Genomic DNA, 19,562 nt, shown 5'->3' with positions numbered 1-19,562 from the left:
GATTTCTTTTCCTTTGTCCTACCACGCACAATCAGACATTTTCCATTGGAAGTCGAGTCATAAGTAGACACAATCTATTTCATCTTTTACTTAGCATACAAGGCCTCGTAAACTTTTTTCAAAGGTATCATGAAATGTATAATATGATATCTCTGAAGTTTCTAAAAGAACTAGGCAATAAGCACCTACCCCTAACCAAACCGAAAGCTAGATGAGCATTTCGATAGAGTTACCTTTGTATCTACCCCTTTTTCCAAACAAATAAAACACACAACATTCACACGCAAGATATTTATAATCAGAAAGTAAACATCATTGCCTAAGGCTAGGACCCGATACAATCCATAGACCAGATAAACTGTCCAGAAACAAACCCAAAACCATTTAATTAACCAAACTAGCTAAAGCATTATTGAGACAACTAAGTATTAACATAAGGGTGCTGATGCGTGCCGCCATGTGAGATTACATTCCTTTCTGAACATGCTATGATCAATGGGTACCTAAAAACCAATGAAACACAAAAGTGAGTAAAAAATATTCAACAAGTATAAAACATACATGAATATATCCTTGCATTTACCGGTAAAGCCGAGTAAGTGGGGCCATTACTCACTCACAGTAACCTAAACATAAAACCAAATTGCACCTCCGGTCTTACTAGCACTTGAATAAAATGTTAAGATCGAAAATCCATCTACGAACAACTAGGGATTACAAAGATGTTACCTTTAACAAGAAGATCACGGATTGGCGGAGAAACTGACAATATCTTCGAAAAATACCTTCTTCTTTTATCTCTTTCCTTTTATTTCTTTTTCCTTCTTTCCTTTTTCTTTCTTTTCTTTTTTCTTTCCTTTTATTTCCTCCTTTTCTTTTTCCACCTCCTTTCTCTTTCTCCTTTTCCCTTCCTTTCTTCTCTCTTGCTCTTCTTCCAACCCTCGATTCAGCACTGTAGCTACAGCTAGCGGTGGCCGATAGCTCCAATGGCCAGCAATGATGGTTGCCTTCGACAGTTGGCGGTGCGGGCTAGACAGCCAAGTGATGGGTGGCACAAGAGGCGGCGACGGTGATGCGAGAGGTGGCAATGGTGGTTCGCAGTGCAGGGGTGGCAATCAAAGCAAGTGCTAGCGATGACAGGTAGCACGAGCCAACGACAGTGGGCTGGCGAGGACCGGCAACCGAATGGCAGGTTGTGCCTCTGGTGATGGTGGCCAACAGGGTGTCGAACAATGGCTTCGACGGCAGCGGGTGAGGTAGCAAGCGATGGCAGTGGCCAACAATGATAGGCTCTACAAGACCGACAATGGCAAGGGGTGATGCCTACCGGCTAGGTGAATGGCGTTGGTGGTGATAGCGGCCGTGCAAAGCAAAGATGATGGTGGTTGCCGGTGAAGGTGGAGATGGTGAGTAAAGTTCTAGGGTTGTGATGGCTATGGCTTGGTTGGTCCCGTGTTGGGGCTACTAAAGCGACGAGGGCGACGACCAACTCCCTTAAGCAGTGGCTAACTATCGTAGGTCAGTGCATTTTTGTTTTTTTTATGTGAGATTCGGTATTACAATAGGTCAACAATGATCTCCTTGAAGACCAAAAGATGGTTCAACATTAAACCACCCTCTTGTAATTTATGTGTGAACAACTTCATCTTCAAATGTATTTTGCTGGTCAGATCCTTGGATATGTATATCGATTTTAGCTTTAACCATAAAGTAGCAGTGGCTTTCTCCTGCAAAATATTGTTTGATAAATGAAGATAAATTTGAGACAAAGTCTTACAATCCTTTTCTCTTTTTCTCATTAGACTAAGACCTCTTATGTTATGATTTAGCAGTGAAATATCATACTTCAAAGTAACCATGTCAAATAAATCCTCGACTACATGAAGAAAAAAAACATCCCAAAATTGCAAAACACAAATTTCTTGGTACGCGTAGCAAAAATAGGATAAAAATGAATTCTTGTGTGCAACCTCCAAGTGCGTGTAGCAGAAACCCTTTGGCTAATAGCAAAGGACGTCTTACGGATCTGTTGCGGCTCATTCGAATTTTCTGCGGTCGTCATTTTTGCAATAGATTGTGTGGTCGCCGATTGGTGAGTGCGCGACGGAGGTGAGACTAGTGGGTTCCGGTGGCAAGTGGTGGCGGTTGCCAGTGATGGGGCAGCCCAACTGTCAAGCGAGCAGTGAGCGACAGAGAGCGGTGTGAGTCCAGTGGTCACAATGTAATAGCGATGGACGGAGGTGTGGCAGCGATAGACAACCGACAACGGATGAGTGGCAGCTCTCTGGTGAGGAAGATGTGCCAGCAAACAGAGTTGTTGGTGGTGGCCAGCAATACGCAGTGCGGCTCGGTGCTTCGGCAGCTCCCTGGTGTGCGCTGCTAAGAGGCAGTTGCTGACAAGGAGCAGCTAGAGTGGTTTGACGGAGACAGCAGGTGTCGTGGATGGCAGAGAAAAGCAGATTGTGACTAGCAACAGTGAAGAGGCTGATGGCGAGATGGCAACCGACTACATGACGATCAGTGAAGATGAATAGTAGATCAAAACATTGACACTATAGATGAACAAAAGATGAACCATGCCAGACAATCTAATTTCTCCCCATTACCTCGTGTCAAATCTGGTTCTGATGCTACTGGTTAGAAATAAGATATGATAGATCAAACATGAGACATGATTTTTATATAAAAAACTCTTGCAGAAAAAACCATAGTCCCTAATTGACGATCTTTACTATATGAGATGTTGTGTAAAACACAGAGTAATTACAATGACCGTCTCAATTTTCTATATGGCTTACAATATGTATATATAGGGGTGGATGACTAGTCTAATACTGATTATTCTGGAACATGAACGAAAGACGTCCCTTATGTGGCACAATTCTACATGCTTGTCGGTCTTCTCTAGTGCACCATGGTTTTGGGCCTCTATTCCGTAGACTGCAATGTTATGGTGGTGCGTAGACTTATTGCATGTTCTGGTTGTGGGACTCACACCATGCTGCGCATTCTGGTGTGCTTTGTCCACACCTTGAGTGTTCCTGGCATTTGACGATTTGGACAGGGCTCTGTCCTTGGGCCTCTTCTATGTGATTTGTCCCACAGACAACACAACGACATTGTCTCTGAAAACAATGTTTGGGTGACACCAGCATAGAGGAAACGTCTATGTTTTCTAGGATAGCTATCTCATGTGCCTTGCCTTCCCACATCGTTTATCGACGTGTAGTGAATATTGAGTTGCCTTGTCGTTTAATTATTACAATCTGCTATAACATTACCTACACTACTACAGAAAATGTCATCACTGTCAGTTCAAAAATGTCATTACTGTTGGTTTTTGAATCGGCAGTGATAATAAAACTATCACAGGCAGTTTATGTAATAAACCATTGGTGATAGTCAAATTATTACCGCCGATAAATTACATGAACCAACAGTGATATTCTCTGCGCCCCCCCCCCCCCCCCACACATATACAAATCTAGCTATTGTCGACAATAGCATATTCAGAAAACAACACATATACACGAGCACATATACACACACAAATCATCATAGATCTTTGTAGCTCAAAATATTTCATTCACAAATTGCATATATACATACATAATTAACATGTCATTCACAAATGTTTCTTTGTTAGGTGGGACAGAGCTTAAACTCTATATCTCACAATTTATTTAAGAAATCTTAAGGTTCACTTGAAACATTCTTGCAAGGAAACAAATAAGCAATTCAACATCTCTTGCTACCTGTAGTTGTCGAACTCGATAAGTCCCGAGTGCTCATTGAAGGTGCAACTTTATATGTCGGGTCATAAAACTCACCTTTTGGACTTATTACTTCATTATTGATGAACCCGATAAGTTGTTCTTCAATAGCATTGAGGTGTTGTTGTAGAAGTTTACTTATGTTCAACTTAATTATCCGTTATTAGAAGAATTGAAGAAATCAATCCTATAAAACATGTGTAGAAACTGAGAAGCTCGCATTAATATGTATTTATATACCTCTGCATCATCTTGGAGGACCCTATCTTCGTTGAATGTGTCCATGAACTCACACACATATAAGCCACATAAATTGTTGCCCTGTTCCTGTATGTTATACTGAAAAAAGATATGAAACATCAATGGCATGGAACTAGTCATTTAGTTGGAATTTGAGATATAAATATTATGTATGTACCGAAAAGTTAGTTTGGATAGAGAAGGTCTTCTAGTATGGATGAAATCGAACATTGTCCATACAGTATCGTGCGAATACCCTATGCATGATTATAAATAGTATTATTAGACTTAGATTCAATAGAATAGAAGATTACTAGAGAGAATAACGAAATGATTGACTTAGCCTATTTAGCAAGTCTATTACATGTTGAAATTGTATTTGTGATCTCCTTTGTGAGTCAAATACGACGATCTTGCTCATGTTGGTCTGGTTGACAAGGAGAATCCAGTGATACTTGCAAATATACACACACACATATATATATATATAATATTACATATATAATATGTATATATAATGTTTTTATATTATAAATATATATATATGTAATATATATTTGTGTGTAGTCCTAACATCAAGTTGCGCATAAAAGAGTAGAATGAGCATGTAGGGCGACACATACATAACGTTGTTGGGTAAAAGTATATATGTCTTGTATTCTAGCTTGACCATAGCCTTCTGCGCATATGTCTCTATTTTGTGTGGATTATCTTTGACAAGCCTCGTTGATAAGTGCTGGGTAGAGGAACCCTATATTGTCAATGCACTCTTTTCTGCATTTTTGTACATCTATTCTACATAAGAAATAAGCTAGAGATGTAATTAAATGGTAGAAGAATGTAAATCTAAGACACTTATAGTGCTCAGCAACTCATGATAGACACATCGAGGCTGTCAAGCTGGTACATATTATAAAAGTGGGAGCATTTATAGAAATCTTCATATTTGTACCTACCGCCGATCTTTTGTCTACCCTTTTTCATCTCCGTCATGTACCACTAATGGAATTTGCTCATTTGATAGGACAAGTTGACCATCACATCGATCTGACTTGACTAGCGGTTTGGCCAACTCAAACTCCCACTTTAAGCTCTGGAAAGCTAATATTGTCATCCCAGCCGAGAATTTTGTCTTTTGTAAGTTCAGTTTTGGCAATAAACTATTTGATCAAGGCCTCTTTTAGGTAAGGCTTCTCCTTGATGCCCTCATAGTCTGATTTCAGTTTGGATCTGGTGTCCCTGTCTTTTTTTTTTGTTTCTCCATGGATATGAAAAACTTTTGCGCTGCATGATCGATTGGATCCTTCATCTTAGGCTGAGCCAGCTTGAAGTGTGATGTTACACAGTCGTTGTCTGCCTCAATTCATCAAGATTTAGTTCTTACAATTGAGGAGGTGTTGACATTTTAGGTGGCGCCCGCTTTTTAGATGAAAGCGATTTCTGAGATGAAGTTGACTTCTTAGACGTTGCAGGTGCTGGTGACAAATGACTCAAACATCTTGATGGTGCAGGTGCTGGCGGTAGAGGAGTTGGAGATTTTCTGCCTAAAGGTAACTCAGGGGTTGGAGATCTTCTGGGTGAAGGGAGGTGTCTATGTGAGTCCATCTCCTCTTCTTCATTGTATGTGCCTTCGTCAAACAATATGGAGTGCTTGTGCCACATGACGAAATTGCCAATTTTTGCTCCTAGTTTCTTCTACCTAGTTCCTCCAGGGATATCGATGTCCATTTTGTGGTATCCAGGTAGTTCGCTATCTACTTGGACCCTGGCGTATCCCAGTGGTATCGGGTGATTGTTGAATAGAACCTCGGGTTGACTTAGGTCTACGTTCTCTCCTAACCGAGGGAGGTTGTTGAATTTATTGTAATCTTTGGAGCTTGACTAGTCTCCTTTGTCCTGTCAAAAGCTATTGCCTTGATGTGGTACGGGTGATCCGGGCGAAGGAACCTACAGTGATGCATGTAAACTATTTTCTGAGAGTTCTTCAGCCACCAGCCCAATGTATCTTCCAAGCACTAGATACATCCATTGTATTGTTTAACTAACTGCCTTGATAGATTACCAAGATCAGGCCAATATTCAATTGTTACGAATAACATTACGTGTAGGGTGAAGTTCTAACGTTTGTACTCATCCCATACCCGTACACCAATGTTTCACATTATAAGATCTTCAACCAACAGTTTCAGGTACACATCAATATCATTTCCAGGTTGACTCTGCCCTTCGATTGGCAATGACATCATAAGGTACTTTCGCTTCATACACATATTAGGAGGAAGGTTGTAGATACATCAGAGATGGCCAAATGGGCCGTTTGGGCCGGTTCGCCATGGGCATGTCTAGGCACGGCCTGGCTACGGCCTGGCCCTAGCTGCCTAGGTACTGTTACAGGCCATGCTGTGCCAGCCCGCGTGCCACCCCCTCTGCCCACGGCACAGCCTGTCATCCACCGTGCCATGCCTGGCTGGCATGGGCACGATTGCGGCCCGATGGCACGGCTGGCCCGACCGGCCTGGAGGCACGGGTGGCCCGAACGGCACGGTTGGGCACACCGGCCTGGCAGCACTTCGAAAATAGGAAAAAAAATAAAAAATAATAGTTACAAAATTCTAAAAAATCAAAAAATAAAAAATAAATAAAATAAGCTTTATTGACTGGTTGTCTAGTTAAAAACCTTTCTACTAGAAGGAAAAAAGATTACAACCTTTATTGATCCATGAATGGAAAATTGGAAATATAGAAATAATAGATTTGATTTGTTGAAGTGGGCAAGTGGCTTTGGAGTTTGGATCAATGGGAGTTTGGTATAGATGGATAGTGGCTATTTATAGGCCAAGATGAGATGTGGGTGGTGGGTCCCGGGTTGCTTTCGAAAAAAATAAAGAAAAATCATAAAAAATTTAGAAATAATAGGGAGAGATAATTAATTCTAAAAATGAGCTTTATTGATAGGTTGCCTCATTAAAAATATTTATGTCAAAGGAAAAAAGAGTACAACCTAGCTCAAAAAATTAGAAATTACATATTCTCAAGTGTCAACAACATCTAGATACAAATTTTCGAATGAAGCTTCAAGCTCAATGTTCTCTGCAGTGTGTTGCATTCGCACTTCAGCTTGTTTCTAGTCTTTTATTATGGTGAGTATTTTCACCATCTCACTTGTGAGATTTGTTCTTCTCTTTTCGATTATCCTTCCAGTAAGACTGAAGACAGTCTCAGAATAAACTATAGATACAGGAACCGTTAACAAATCTCATGCTAACAGTGAAAACACTGGATAATTCGTCTTGTGCTCATGCCACCATTGTAGTATGTTGAAATTTTCTTATTCATGATTGATAACGTCTTTGTCAATGAAGGTAGTTAGCTCCCCTCCAGATATTGGAATTCCAGCGCTCATAGTCATAGATGATCGTGATGAAGAGTCTGAACTTCTTGATGAAGAACCTCCACCAAATATTTTTCCCCATGTTGTTATCTTCTTACTTGTTGTGGGTGCTAGTGGAGGTCGTTGCAAGCGAACTCCGGTATACTTTGTTTCATATTTACTATAAATATTGAATAACTTAGAACAAACATTAGTATAATAAGTAGAATAATCGTGACCAAGAGCATCACCTAGAATTGTGAGAACTCTAAAAAAAACCTGTGATTTTAGCTCTAGGATCTAAAATAAAGACAAATGCATAGAATAAGGGAATTTCTTTCCAATATTTTAAAATTTTAGATTTCATAGGAATTGCACAATCTCTTAGAAGATTGTCATTTTCATACATGTTTAAATGAGTAGCAATTTCAACAATATTATGCACTACTAAACAAGATGTTGGATAATAAACTCCTGATAAACTCACAAGTTGAATCATAAAAAAAATTCAAGAAACTATAGTATCCTTTCGACAACATACCAATACGCTTCTGTGAGTAAAGTTTGACCCCATGCTAATGATAGTGTGTATGAATAAACACACCAAATGTGCTCTTATATGGTATAATATTTTTGAGCGTTAAGAAAGTAGAGTTCCATCTTAACGGCATGTCCACAGCAAACTTACGTGGATGCACACCCATTGCAACACAATATCGTTGGTTAGAGGAGTTTACAAAAGATATTACAGTACCAAAATTGTCTAGGTATTGCGACAACCTCTTCAAACTGGATTTTACTATAAGATTGATAATATGACAAGCACATCGTTGATGTAACAAGAAAGATTGAGCATATGTACTAAACAACGGAGTAAGAATATTCATGGCTCTAGAGTTTGCATCGGTATTATCAAAAGTGATAGAAAATATTTTATTTGTGAGACCAAAGTCTTCAACTACTTGAGATATTTTTTCAGCAATATTTTCACCAGTATGCGCGTTGAATCAACCTAAAACCTATTATTCTCTTTTCTAATTCTCAATCATTATTAACAAAATAAGCAACAACACTAAGATAATCTTCTCTAACCCTACCTACCCATATGTCCAAGGTCAAAGAAACTGAAAATGTACATTTTTGTAATATTTCTTTAAGCTTGCTACGACACGTATTGTAGTATTTTACCAAATTCATACTAGTTGTCTGTCTAGAAACATGCATGAACTTAGGATTATGAGCTTGCTTAATGTAATCTTCAAATGCAGGAGACTCAACGGTGTTGAGTGGTAGATCCGCTCTTGCAATGAAGCAACATAACTCTTTTCAAGCATTGGCATAGTCATACTCCCAATAACGAACAGAGTCGTCGGGGTTGTATTGCAGCACCGTCTGCTTCATGGCTACTCCACTTTTTCGCTTGCAAGTTGTGACGTGCCTCTTCAAATGTCTCATTCCACCTGAGGGCTTTGCAGGTAATTCATGTTTGCAAATATAACACCAAGCATACATGACACTTACCCCATCTTCCTCTCTGTAGAACCTTTCAAAGTCTTGTCAAACTTTGGAAGTACTGGTTCTTGATCTTTTAGAGCCGGTGCTTGCTGATACGTATGCACTTATAGAGCCTGACGATGGAGGTACTGCTACATCACCTGCATGTGAACCAACTGGAGGTTCACCGTTAGGTCCATCATCATCTGCAGCACTGGTATCAAAAGGGGTCGTAATCCCCTATGACTCCTTGGAGAGAAAAAAATTATGATCGATGGATGTATTATGATCATGATCACTGGCATCCATGATCAATATCTAATGGCACTAAAAAAATACAAATATTCAGAGTTAGAAATAATAAAATAATAAAATTAATAATAAAATAGCAATGAACAATGAAGCAAAAAAATCACCAAGATTTCTTCAATGTCAAGACAGCAGGATGACGGTTTTGGAATTGCTCGAATTTTTTGTAACAATTCAAACTAATTTTACCAAATTATTGCTAATTCTCAAGAAATTTGAGACAAGAATGAGAGGAGAAAATAAGAGAGAAGATGGTGTTGCTTGTGTGCAATAGAAGGGCAGGGTGATCCTCTATTTATAGGTAAAAAATAGCGAATTTTGCAATTTTTTTGAATTTTTTGGAGCTCAAACGGTCACAAAACGGCTACAAAATTCAAAAATACCGGGTTAATGGGTTAAATGGGCCATTTCATTCTTATTTAACCTGTTAAACCTGCATGCCCCAGCGTGCTGTCCGTGCCCCCGCGTGTCGGGCCCATGCACAATGGCTATAGCCGGCCCAGGCGTGCTCACTGGGCCGTGTCGCGCTGGACCAGTCTTGCCGTCGCGTGCCGTGCCGGGCCATGCCGCCGCGTGCCGCTGGGCCGCTGCGTGCCGTGCCAGGTCGACCATGCCGCCTGGGCCGCCGCGTGCCCGGGTCGTGCCTATGTCGGCCCGAAACATCTGGGACGTGCCGCGCGCTAGGCCCAGGCACGGCTTGGGGCCTCCTGATGTGTCAGCTCGGCCCGAGCCTGCTTGGGCTGTGCCTAAAGTGTCGTGGGTCGGCCCAGTAAACACGATTCATTTGGACATCTTTAAGATACATAGAGTCACAGGCTAAATGCTAGGACTATTGCTCATGTTACTGAAAGGATTCATCCCATTTATACTCAACCTAAACCTTATGTCATCTCACTAGTAAAGTTCCCTCCCCATCACGCAACATCTGATTTATGTCATCTTCATCGTCGTGGACCGAAGTATCTTCGAACACCGGCACATCATTATCTTCATAAGCCATCATATCATTGTCTCTGTTTTCTTCGATAGTGGGTTGTCATTCATGTTCAAACTTCTCATCTTCACCTTGTTTGATCCAACAGGTATAGCCAAGCTTGAAACTCCTCCGAAGCAAGTGTGCACGGATTTGCTCTATACATGAAAATTACTTCTTATTCTTGCAATCAGTGCATGGACAACATATATAGTCATCACAATTAATTGACTTCTGCGCCGCGGTAACACTAAAAAAACTTCCATGCCGTTAAAAAACCCTGGGCTACTATAGTTAGCATCATACATCTATATTCGGTTCATCTGCAATTTTATCAATTATTATAAATCCATTGCATTAATATGAAACAACAATCAATTTAATTCATTATTATCAACAAAATAGAATATGATGCTGAATAATGATAATTAAATTCAAACCTAGAATATGAAAACCTAAAATCGATTATCTTCAATTCACTAAGTCAATTAGAGCTATAGCTTCTTCAAAATTCATCATCATAGAAAAATCACCTGTTCCAAATCTAGAGCAGTCTAAGAAGTAAATCTAAGTACAAATAAAATATAGATGAACCTACTAACCTAGATAATGTATACTAAAATCAATTAGTTTAAATTAACTAAATCAATTGGAGCTCTAGCTCCTTCAAAATTCATCATATGGAGTAAGCACCGATTTTCAAAATCTAGAGCAATCTAGCAAGTACATCTAATCACAAATGAAATATAGATAAACTTACTAACCTTAGAGTGCCTAGGTCACGTGGATGCCACCAAATTTTGAAGTCGAGTCGCGCAAGGTCGCCACACAGAGCTGTCGTGTGTTGAGAAGAGCCATCGTGTGCCGAGAAAAACCACCGAACAAAACAGATGAGCTCTGTTCTGCTGAGGCTTGGGGACAGAATATATACTGTGACACATCACTACCGGTTTTGGGAACCAAACGACAATGATACTTCTTTATCACTGTCGGTATATGACACCAACCACTGCTGGTTTGTAATAAAAACCGTTAATAATAGTGTGTATCACTGTCGGTTCTCAACGGCTTAATGATTCATCGTCCGTTCGACCTTGTGAGCTGGTAGCGATACCTTATCACTGCTGGTTATTTTTAAACCGATAGTGAAGAGGGGGGCACAAATGACCCTTTCTATAGTAGTGCTAGTTCATTAGTGTAAAGTTATCGGGAGTGATTGATAAAGTGGGTTTTGAGACGCTCAATGACAAAGCAGCTAAGAGAGACTAACGTGACAGTTTAAGTTAATTCTAGGCTTTGGTCTTGTTGTTTTCATATTTGATTGTTTACCTGCCAAGATTATTTGTTTATTTCTGTTGTCATATTATCTTTAGGGGTATTTTAATCACTCAATTAGAACTGTCATTGTTCTCTTGCTAGATAATATTGCTTGTAGTCTTGGCATTAACTTGTGATAGACTAAAACCTAGAACATAACATTGTGATTGTCACACGCAGTCTAGGGCCTTAGAGGCCACATTTGTGTGGACATCGTTAATTCGGTAACCCACAACTAAAAGCAATATTCATTTGAAATAATACATGTAGCTATGTTACTAGTATTTTCCTAGCTTTATTTGTTAATTACCATATTGAATAGAGATATTAATGTGAGTAGCATGCTTCATTTAATCAATGCTTTAGAAATGCTCATGTTAATATATGTGGTATGTTCATATGGTAATTATGTTATTAAATCAAGGCTTATATCTAGAACTAATTTTATCGGCAAGTTGCTTAAAAACCATTTGTTCTAGCAGTTGGTCCATAGAGAATCGCTCAATTGTTTTCCTCTTAAAAGAAAGGAAAGATCATTAAGCTAAAAGTAGAATTTATGGAGCGTTGCTCATGCCCTCAAGAGCGAGGAAGTGGTTCGCACTTGGCAACCACAGTAGATTTTGACACGCCAATAGCCGACGCCTATTCGACCGGAGAAAAAGTGTACTGCAGCCGTCGTCATCGTGTAGTCATGGTCTCGACTCCCAACCCAATGTTTCCCCGCGGCACCATGGAGAAAACGGAGTCCTGCTAATTGGCGCCCGCGTACGAGCAACGTAACTCGCGATTTTCGGATAGCGAAAAGACGCGCACGTGGGCAGGAGGAACCAGCGTCCGCTCACTTGCTTCGGGAGCAGGGCGGCTCCGGCCGCGGGCGAGCGTGTGGCCCACGTGGGTGATCAGCTCGTGTAGCTAGGCCTCCGGTGTAGCTCGGTGTAGTTTGGAGAAAAAGTTTTTAGAAAAAATTTAGAATTTTTTTTAGTATGAGATTGAAGCAAAAGTTTTGATAAAATATTTTCAGAAAAAAGTTTGAAGAAAAGTTTTGGAGCACAAGTTTTGAGAAAATATTTTGAGCAAAAGTTTTGAGAAAAGTTTGAAGGGGCGGTAAACCCGTGGTGAACAGTACTCCGAAGTTCAATTTCTCCTACTATCTTCTCTATTCAAAATAATGATATTCTGTTACTCTAAAACTTTTATTACGTGTTACATAATTCATGTGCAATCTATTTTAATTTAATTCACTCAAAAAAGCTAGTGTAGAATTTAAACTAAAATTCTCCAAAAAAGATTACTTTTATAACTTCTAGCAATTGCTAGGGCCTCAAATAAATTTCTAAAAATCTGGTAAAATTCATTAATATTCTTCTTATGTGATGTGATAATTTCTAAAATTATTTTCAGCCTATATTATATGGTAAAAAAGTGGATTCCTTTGTAATGCACCATTTATATGTATTTTTATAATTTCATGTGATATTCTTCTTTTAACTTAATTTGAATTCAAACATATATAAACCTACTGCTAAAAATAATTTTAGAAATTATCACATCATATAAGAAGAATATTAGTGAATTTTACCATTTTTTTAAAATTTATTTGAGACCCTAACAATTACTAGAAATTATAAAAGTAGCTTTTTAGAGAATTTTAGTTTAAATTCTGCATAGAATTTTTGGGTGAATTAAATTGAAATGGATTGCATATGAATTATATAAAATATATAAAAAAATTTAGAATTTTTAGAGCAACAGAACATTACTGTTTTGAATTATTTTGAATAAAGAAGATAGTGAAATTGAACTTCGGAATACTGTTAACCGCGGGGCTTACCGCTGTGTAAGTCTACCCATCGAAAGGGCGGTAAGAGTTTATGGGACTGCTTATCGCCTTCTTATGAGGCGGTAAGGGCCTAACCGCCTTATGACATGGCGGTAAACGCCTAGTTTTATAATTTTTTTCACGAGAAATCTATTTATTTAAATTTTTAATCGATAAAATATAAAAAAAAACTCCGGAAGCGCTGGCCCTCCACGTGCGTCGTTCGCTGGTCGAGTCGCGCGACTTGCTAAGTTACAGGATTTCTCGAGAAAACACCGAGCATCTCTGAAACCTACTCTGCTCCCGCGCTGCGCGGCTAGCTTTCCCTCTGGTGCACCCGGATTCTCACTGACCACTGGTCCCCACAAGAGGTAGCTCCATCTGTCATCGCACCACCTTGTCCGGATACGTACGAGTCACTGCCGTGTCTCTATCCGACAGCGCTGAGCGCTCCCTCCGGTCTTGGACAAATTGGGGCCAGGGGGGGGGGGGGTGGTTCCTTTGTTCAGAGTTTTCTTTGTTGTTTCTTCCAATCGCGGCCAAGAACCCCACTAGTCTTTCTCCACTTCCCCAACCAGTGCTTCGTTCCCCTTCTTGGCCGGAACAACCAATCCCTTCTCGCTGGAGCGATCAGAGATGGCTTTGAAGCAGGTGTTCTACGCCCTGCGAGAGGTTTTCCCGCAGGTCCGGATGCCGTCTGCGTTACTCGGTTCTTGATATTTTATCTTTCCTCTCATTCTTTTTATGCGGACCGAAGAATCCTGCAGGTTGCGGCCTTCTCAGAAAATTCAATTTCTTTCTCTCTTTCCCCTTGTATAATGAGTGTTCCCTTATCCCTCCATCTTTGATTTTCCTGATTGCTCCATAATCCCCAGTAAGAAGCAACCGTAAGATACCAAATTGCTGATGAAGGTTTTGATGGTCTTGTCAGGAGATACACCGAACAGTAGGTTCCCTAGGATTGTTCAGTTTTTTTTTTTTTTTTTTTTTTGCACTTGAAGGAAAGAATTTCGATTTTATGCCGAGAAAAAGAGAAGGAAATACTAAATATTCATAGTGACATTGAAAAACAACAGGGGTACTAATTGTTCACGTGCAATATAAGTTGACCAAATAGTACTGAATAGAAAGGTTAATATCTAAGAAGCCTTTTGTTAATTAATTTTGACTTTTGGAGCAGAAATAGTATGGAGTAAGAAGAAAATAGGAGTAGCCAAAGAATGTTTCCTTCCTCCAGAAAGTCTTAGTTATGTAACGTGAACCAGCTCAATCAAATTGCTTGTACATATATTAAGGCAATTCTGTTATTGGTAGAACCCCACATAGGTTACCTTCATTTGACAAAGAGTAACAATTACTTATTTACAGTTTTGTATTGGAACATGTCTCGCATAATTACATTTCACCCTTCTTTATGTTGCAGGTTGATCTTCGGATTTTGAAGGCCGTAGCTAGTCAATATTCCTCTGATGTCGATGCAGCTGTCGAATTTGTTCTTTCTGATGTCCTTCCAGCAGTAACCGAACCTACTGAAGCACATTATACACTCCAAGATATTGGTTGTGCCAAAAATGATCATACAGACTGTAAGTAATTTTGCGTACCATATATTGCATATAAAGCAAATTGGATTATATTTCTGCTGTTTGTTTTGCACAGATAGCCTGGGAAACACGCATAACAATTGAATCGATACACCTGCTAGTTGTATATTTTGTTCCTCGGGCAGGGGGAGGCGACGTTCCCTGGACTTTGATTTTTCTTACGTAGGGGTTACTGAACCCTGGCCAGGATCACGCTGAAACTAGATTTATCAGGGAGGTATCCGCAGCGAGCACCCGGGTTCGAGCCTGGGAGGGTGGCTTCCTCGATGGGAGGCTCTATCAACTGAGCTATCGCTCGGTTCTCTAGTTGTATATTCAATGGAGACTTTAGTTTCATGCTTCTATTGTTTTCATGTCTATTTTTCTTCGAGGGGTTGTTTCCATGTGCATTATAGACAATAAAGCCAATCCCAAATTATACATGGGAGAATCCCATGTGCATTATAGACAATAAAGCTAATCCCAAGTTATACATGGGAGAATCTCATTGGTGGATTGAGGAGCTAGAGAGAATGCTAATGTGCTATTTGCTTTTCCATCAGCTTGGAGCATTGGCACTTTCTGTGGAAGGAATCTATCTCCAGGTTATGTTGGACCATTATGCACTAACAACAAATTGGAAGAATGTTCCCATATTGAGGATAAGGTGGTGATTAATGAGACAAAAATTACTCCAACAGTAGATTATGCTCAAGTTGAGGCATCATCAAAATCTTCAACTAAGCCGCCTATAATAGATTATGAACAATCTGCCTTAACAGCATTTGTTAATCATTGTGCAATGGACAAAGGAAAAATGACTCCAAAGGCTGAAAAAGTAACTAACCAGAAGCATTTCAATGGTAATTACAACCCGCCAGATTTCCTTGTCTCTTCTGGGAGTATGTTGCCATTATATATGCAGAGTTTTTCAAATTGTGCAGTGAAATATAAAGGGCATATGCCTTTGGAGCTTCACAAAGATGAAAGTACACAAGATTTCTCTGAGTTGGAAGATAAATATAACATAGGGAACTTATTTACTAACATTTGTCCAACTGTGGACAGACATGCATCAGTGGATTTGCTGGGTGCTTCGCATGTGCATACACTATCTGAATCAGAAGATAACTATGACTTGCAAATTTCGTTTCAAAAGGAAATGCCTTTGAAGTTTTCTGAAGCTGAAAGTATATACCGTTTCTCTAAGTCAGAAGATAATTATAATTTGGACACCTTATTTGCAGAATTTCGCTCAAATAAAGACAGACAGACATCAGATAGTTTGCCAAGTGTTCCAACAGTCCAAATACTCTCTGAATCAGAAGATAGTTATGACCTGCAAGTTTTGTTTGAAAAGGAAATGCCATTGACATTTTCTACAGCTCAAAGTACACATCTCTCCAAGTCACAAGATAATTCTGGCGTACAAGTTATGTTTGAAAACATTGATAATGATGGAAAAGTATTGGACATGCTACGTACTGCCGAAAGTACTCCTGAACTCCACAAGTCTGAAGATGACTTACATAAAAAAGCATGCACAACTGACAGCACTGCACAAGTATCCAGATTTCTTGTACAGGATGAAAATCATCAGTCACCTTACAAGCTAGACGATCAATGCACTTTGTACGACTTATTTGCATCATCAAAAATTGTTGATAACTCGTTGCGGATCTTTGAAGAAAAAGACAATTCATATACTGTTGATAGTGAAGAGAAACAGTCAATGGATTTCACCAGTTCTCGAACTTTTACTAATGTATGCAATCCGAATGATGATTTTAACTTGTCAGAATTGTTCTCTTCTACTCCAAATGCTTCTCTCTCTGATTTAGACTCAAAATGTGTAATGAGAGATGAAGCTGAAAGGGAAATCATGTGTTCAAACAGTGTGGATAAGCACTCTATTGTCCCAGTTATTGAGCATGATACATTTCCATGCAATGGAATGAAGCTGATGCCTGGTGCGGATAAATATGAAGAACTTCTGGATATCACTACCCGGTCATACCAGATTGCTAGAATAAACAAGTTAGTTGCTGACATTACTAATGGCAAGGTAATTTCAGTATCATTAAGTTTTGTCCTGAAAAATAGTTTTACTTGTACTCACGCTTCAAACTTTGTAATAGCTCGAAATAAAGCTTAGTGAAAACTAATGCATATATTACAAGCCGAAGGTCAATTCTTAATGAATGTTGAATTTGACATCTAAATCAACCATTTTAAAATAGCAATCAGCTACTTCACAGCTTACATGCTTATTTATCTAAAGAAGAAAATGCATCGCTCCATACATGAACAAAGTTCATGAAATTATTTGATTCTGTCCTTATTATCATATATTTACTTAACTTTTCTTGAATGCCTAAGTGCAATCCTATATTTCCTATATTGGGAATTTTCATGCAAGCAGCCAGAACCCTATGACCAAAATTTAAAAACATTAAAGCAAGTATGGTTTATAGCTAGTTCTGTTTTTTCTGGTATTAACATGATGCCTGAGTTATATATTTCTAGAAACACTATAATTGAATATAAAATTTGCTATAAAGAATGCTTTCAAGACATGGGATTGTATTTTAACATGCATGGTGAACCTAGATGATTCAGTCTAAAGCTCATTTCAGGAAGCATTGAGTTCTTTATATGAATCGACAACTATAAAGATGAAGGAGGTGGAGCTTCAGGAGGAAAATTCAAGAAAAGCAAAACAAGATGCTATCGAGGCACATCAAGGTTTTGTTGCCATGGTAGAAAACTTTAATCAGCTCATTGAAAATTCAAAAGAGTCAAATGATAAGGTAGTCCTTTTCGTAAGGCTCTATTACCTACATGTGTAATGAAAACTATAAGCTTACGTATTCATTCTTTGATAGCAAGCTCAAATAGTATGTGGAGAAAAATCTTTGTTGGCAGCTTTAGCTCAGGACCTTCAGTCTCGGCTTACCAAATTGTCTGCAGAGAGAGATGACATGCTTACAATTGTTGAGGAGGTAACAAGTATGCTAAATTAACATCATAGTGTGCAAATGAACACCATTGAAGTAAAAAGATATGTGCAATTTTGGAATTGAGAAAATGATAGTGTTGCTTTATTCTCATATCCAATACAATTCTGCAGATCAAATTTGAACTAGACGCACGACTAGCAACATCAATTGAAGAAGAGACTGCAGCAAGGGAGCAGATTAGTCAGGAAGAGAAGTTAGCTCTATTGGTCCGTAAAGAGAAGGAAGCTGAAATGGGGAGCATAATGGAGGAGTCAATGAAGCTCCAAAAGGAAGCTGAAGAAAACATTTTGGTAATCGCAGCTCATACAAGACAAATGCATATTTTGTAGATGTTACTGTTTCTTCTGACACATGCAATCGATTTAATGCCTTCCAACATTTCTTTTTTATTGCAGTTGAAAGGTCTTTTGTCAGACCGTGGGCGCATCATTGATATATTGAAGTATGTTGCACTCTCCCCAGTATTATAGCCTTCAGTCTTGTTACCTATGGCTATTGAGTTCTTTGTTCTTGCATTTGTGGTTTTTCGCATGCCTTGTTAAGCAACTTCTTTTGCGGACAAAGCATCATTGCTAAATTCTACAAATAAAGTGATTCTCCTCTTCATTAATAGTCCAGTTAGATATATTTGGGTCTGAATATTTATCCAGTCTTTGCTGGTTAAACGACCTCATCAAATTTGCGCAAGTATTAGATTTGGTTTAGAAGGTTTAATTATTTTTCATACCATATGGACATAATCCAACCCTCCATATATAATCAGTACAACTTCCAAGCACTCGTTCTTTTGTTTTATGTTCACAGAGGAGAAATATCGAGCATCCACGAAAAAGTTATTGCACTGAAAGAGGGGACCCACAGGAGCAAGCTTCAACCAGCCCTTGTCACCACTAGCTCCTCAACTACTTTGCCCCCTATTACTGACTGCAAGACTGCATCACCTGGTAGGCACTGGCCATTGAAGAATCGGAGCAATAATAGTATTCTTCCTCGTGAGAAGATGGCGGGGATCCATGCTAAAGATCATGAGAAGTTTTCAGATGACGAATGGGAAATGCTGGAAACAACTCAAGCTTAGAATGAGACTCATTGTTGAACTACAGTAAGCTAATAAGAGGACTGGCTCTTGGTTTACGCAGAAGTTGTGTGCCAGCCAACAGAGCATATAATATCACTACTGCATATAGTGTGCCTATGCTCCTGCTTGTAAATATACAATATCTCAGTGCTTATTGTTGTAATTAAACTTGGCAGCAATTGTGTAAATTATATGAGTGCTGTACATATTGTTTTACTTGACAACCAAACAGTATATGTATAAAGTCAAGGTATCAAACAAACAGATAAAATGTTATCTGTGTATGTATAGTTCACGTAATGCTCTTTAGTTTCTTGATTTATATTTGTCTTTTGGATACATTTTTTTTCAACTTGTGCTATTTCACTGGTTAATTTAAAATGTTCAACTTCTTGTACATATTTTTCATAAACGACAATGAAATTTGGTTCATGGAGTTTCTATGATTTTAGCCACTTTCTTAATAACATCTAAAACCTAAAGATATCAGCCATTGTTTCGAAATTGACTAAAGTACACCCAGATAGAGTTTCCGAGAAAAAAAAAACTTGCTTTTCTTGTGGAAACTTTGCCCTTTAAAATACTT

General features: G+C 38.9%; 1 protein-coding gene across 5 annotated transcripts; it reads left to right on the top strand.

Annotated features, from left to right (window-relative positions):
- The first annotated feature begins 13,780 nt into the window (after positions 1 to 13,780).
- On the top strand, positions 13,781 to 19,298 carry LOC133901929 (uncharacterized). 5 transcript variants are annotated; one of them, XM_062343481.1, is made up of 9 exons: positions 13,781 to 13,979; positions 14,719 to 14,881; positions 15,442 to 15,741; positions 15,823 to 16,943; positions 17,515 to 17,688; positions 17,764 to 17,880; positions 18,009 to 18,188; positions 18,294 to 18,340; positions 18,703 to 19,298. In XM_062343481.1, exons 1-9 carry the CDS (start codon positions 13,932 to 13,934, stop codon positions 18,974 to 18,976), a joined length of 2,424 nt encoding a protein of 807 aa, XP_062199465.1. In that variant the 5' UTR covers positions 13,781 to 13,931; the 3' UTR covers positions 18,977 to 19,298. The 5 variants fall into 5 exon arrangements, with proteins under 5 accessions (XP_062199465.1, XP_062199473.1, XP_062199481.1 ...); XM_062343505.1 differs by having other exon boundaries at positions 13,782 to 13,979; positions 16,126 to 16,943; XM_062343471.1 differs by having other exon boundaries at positions 13,782 to 13,979; positions 15,442 to 16,943.
- Positions 19,299 to 19,562: the final 264 nt, after the last annotated feature.

Source organism: Phragmites australis, chromosome 2, assembly GCF_958298935.1.
Source record: "Phragmites australis chromosome 2, lpPhrAust1.1, whole genome shotgun sequence".
Classification (NCBI taxonomy): domain Eukaryota; kingdom Viridiplantae; phylum Streptophyta; class Magnoliopsida; order Poales; family Poaceae; genus Phragmites; species Phragmites australis.
The sequence above is the reverse complement of the archived record's forward strand: the minus strand, read 5'-3'. Positions and strand labels throughout refer to the sequence as shown.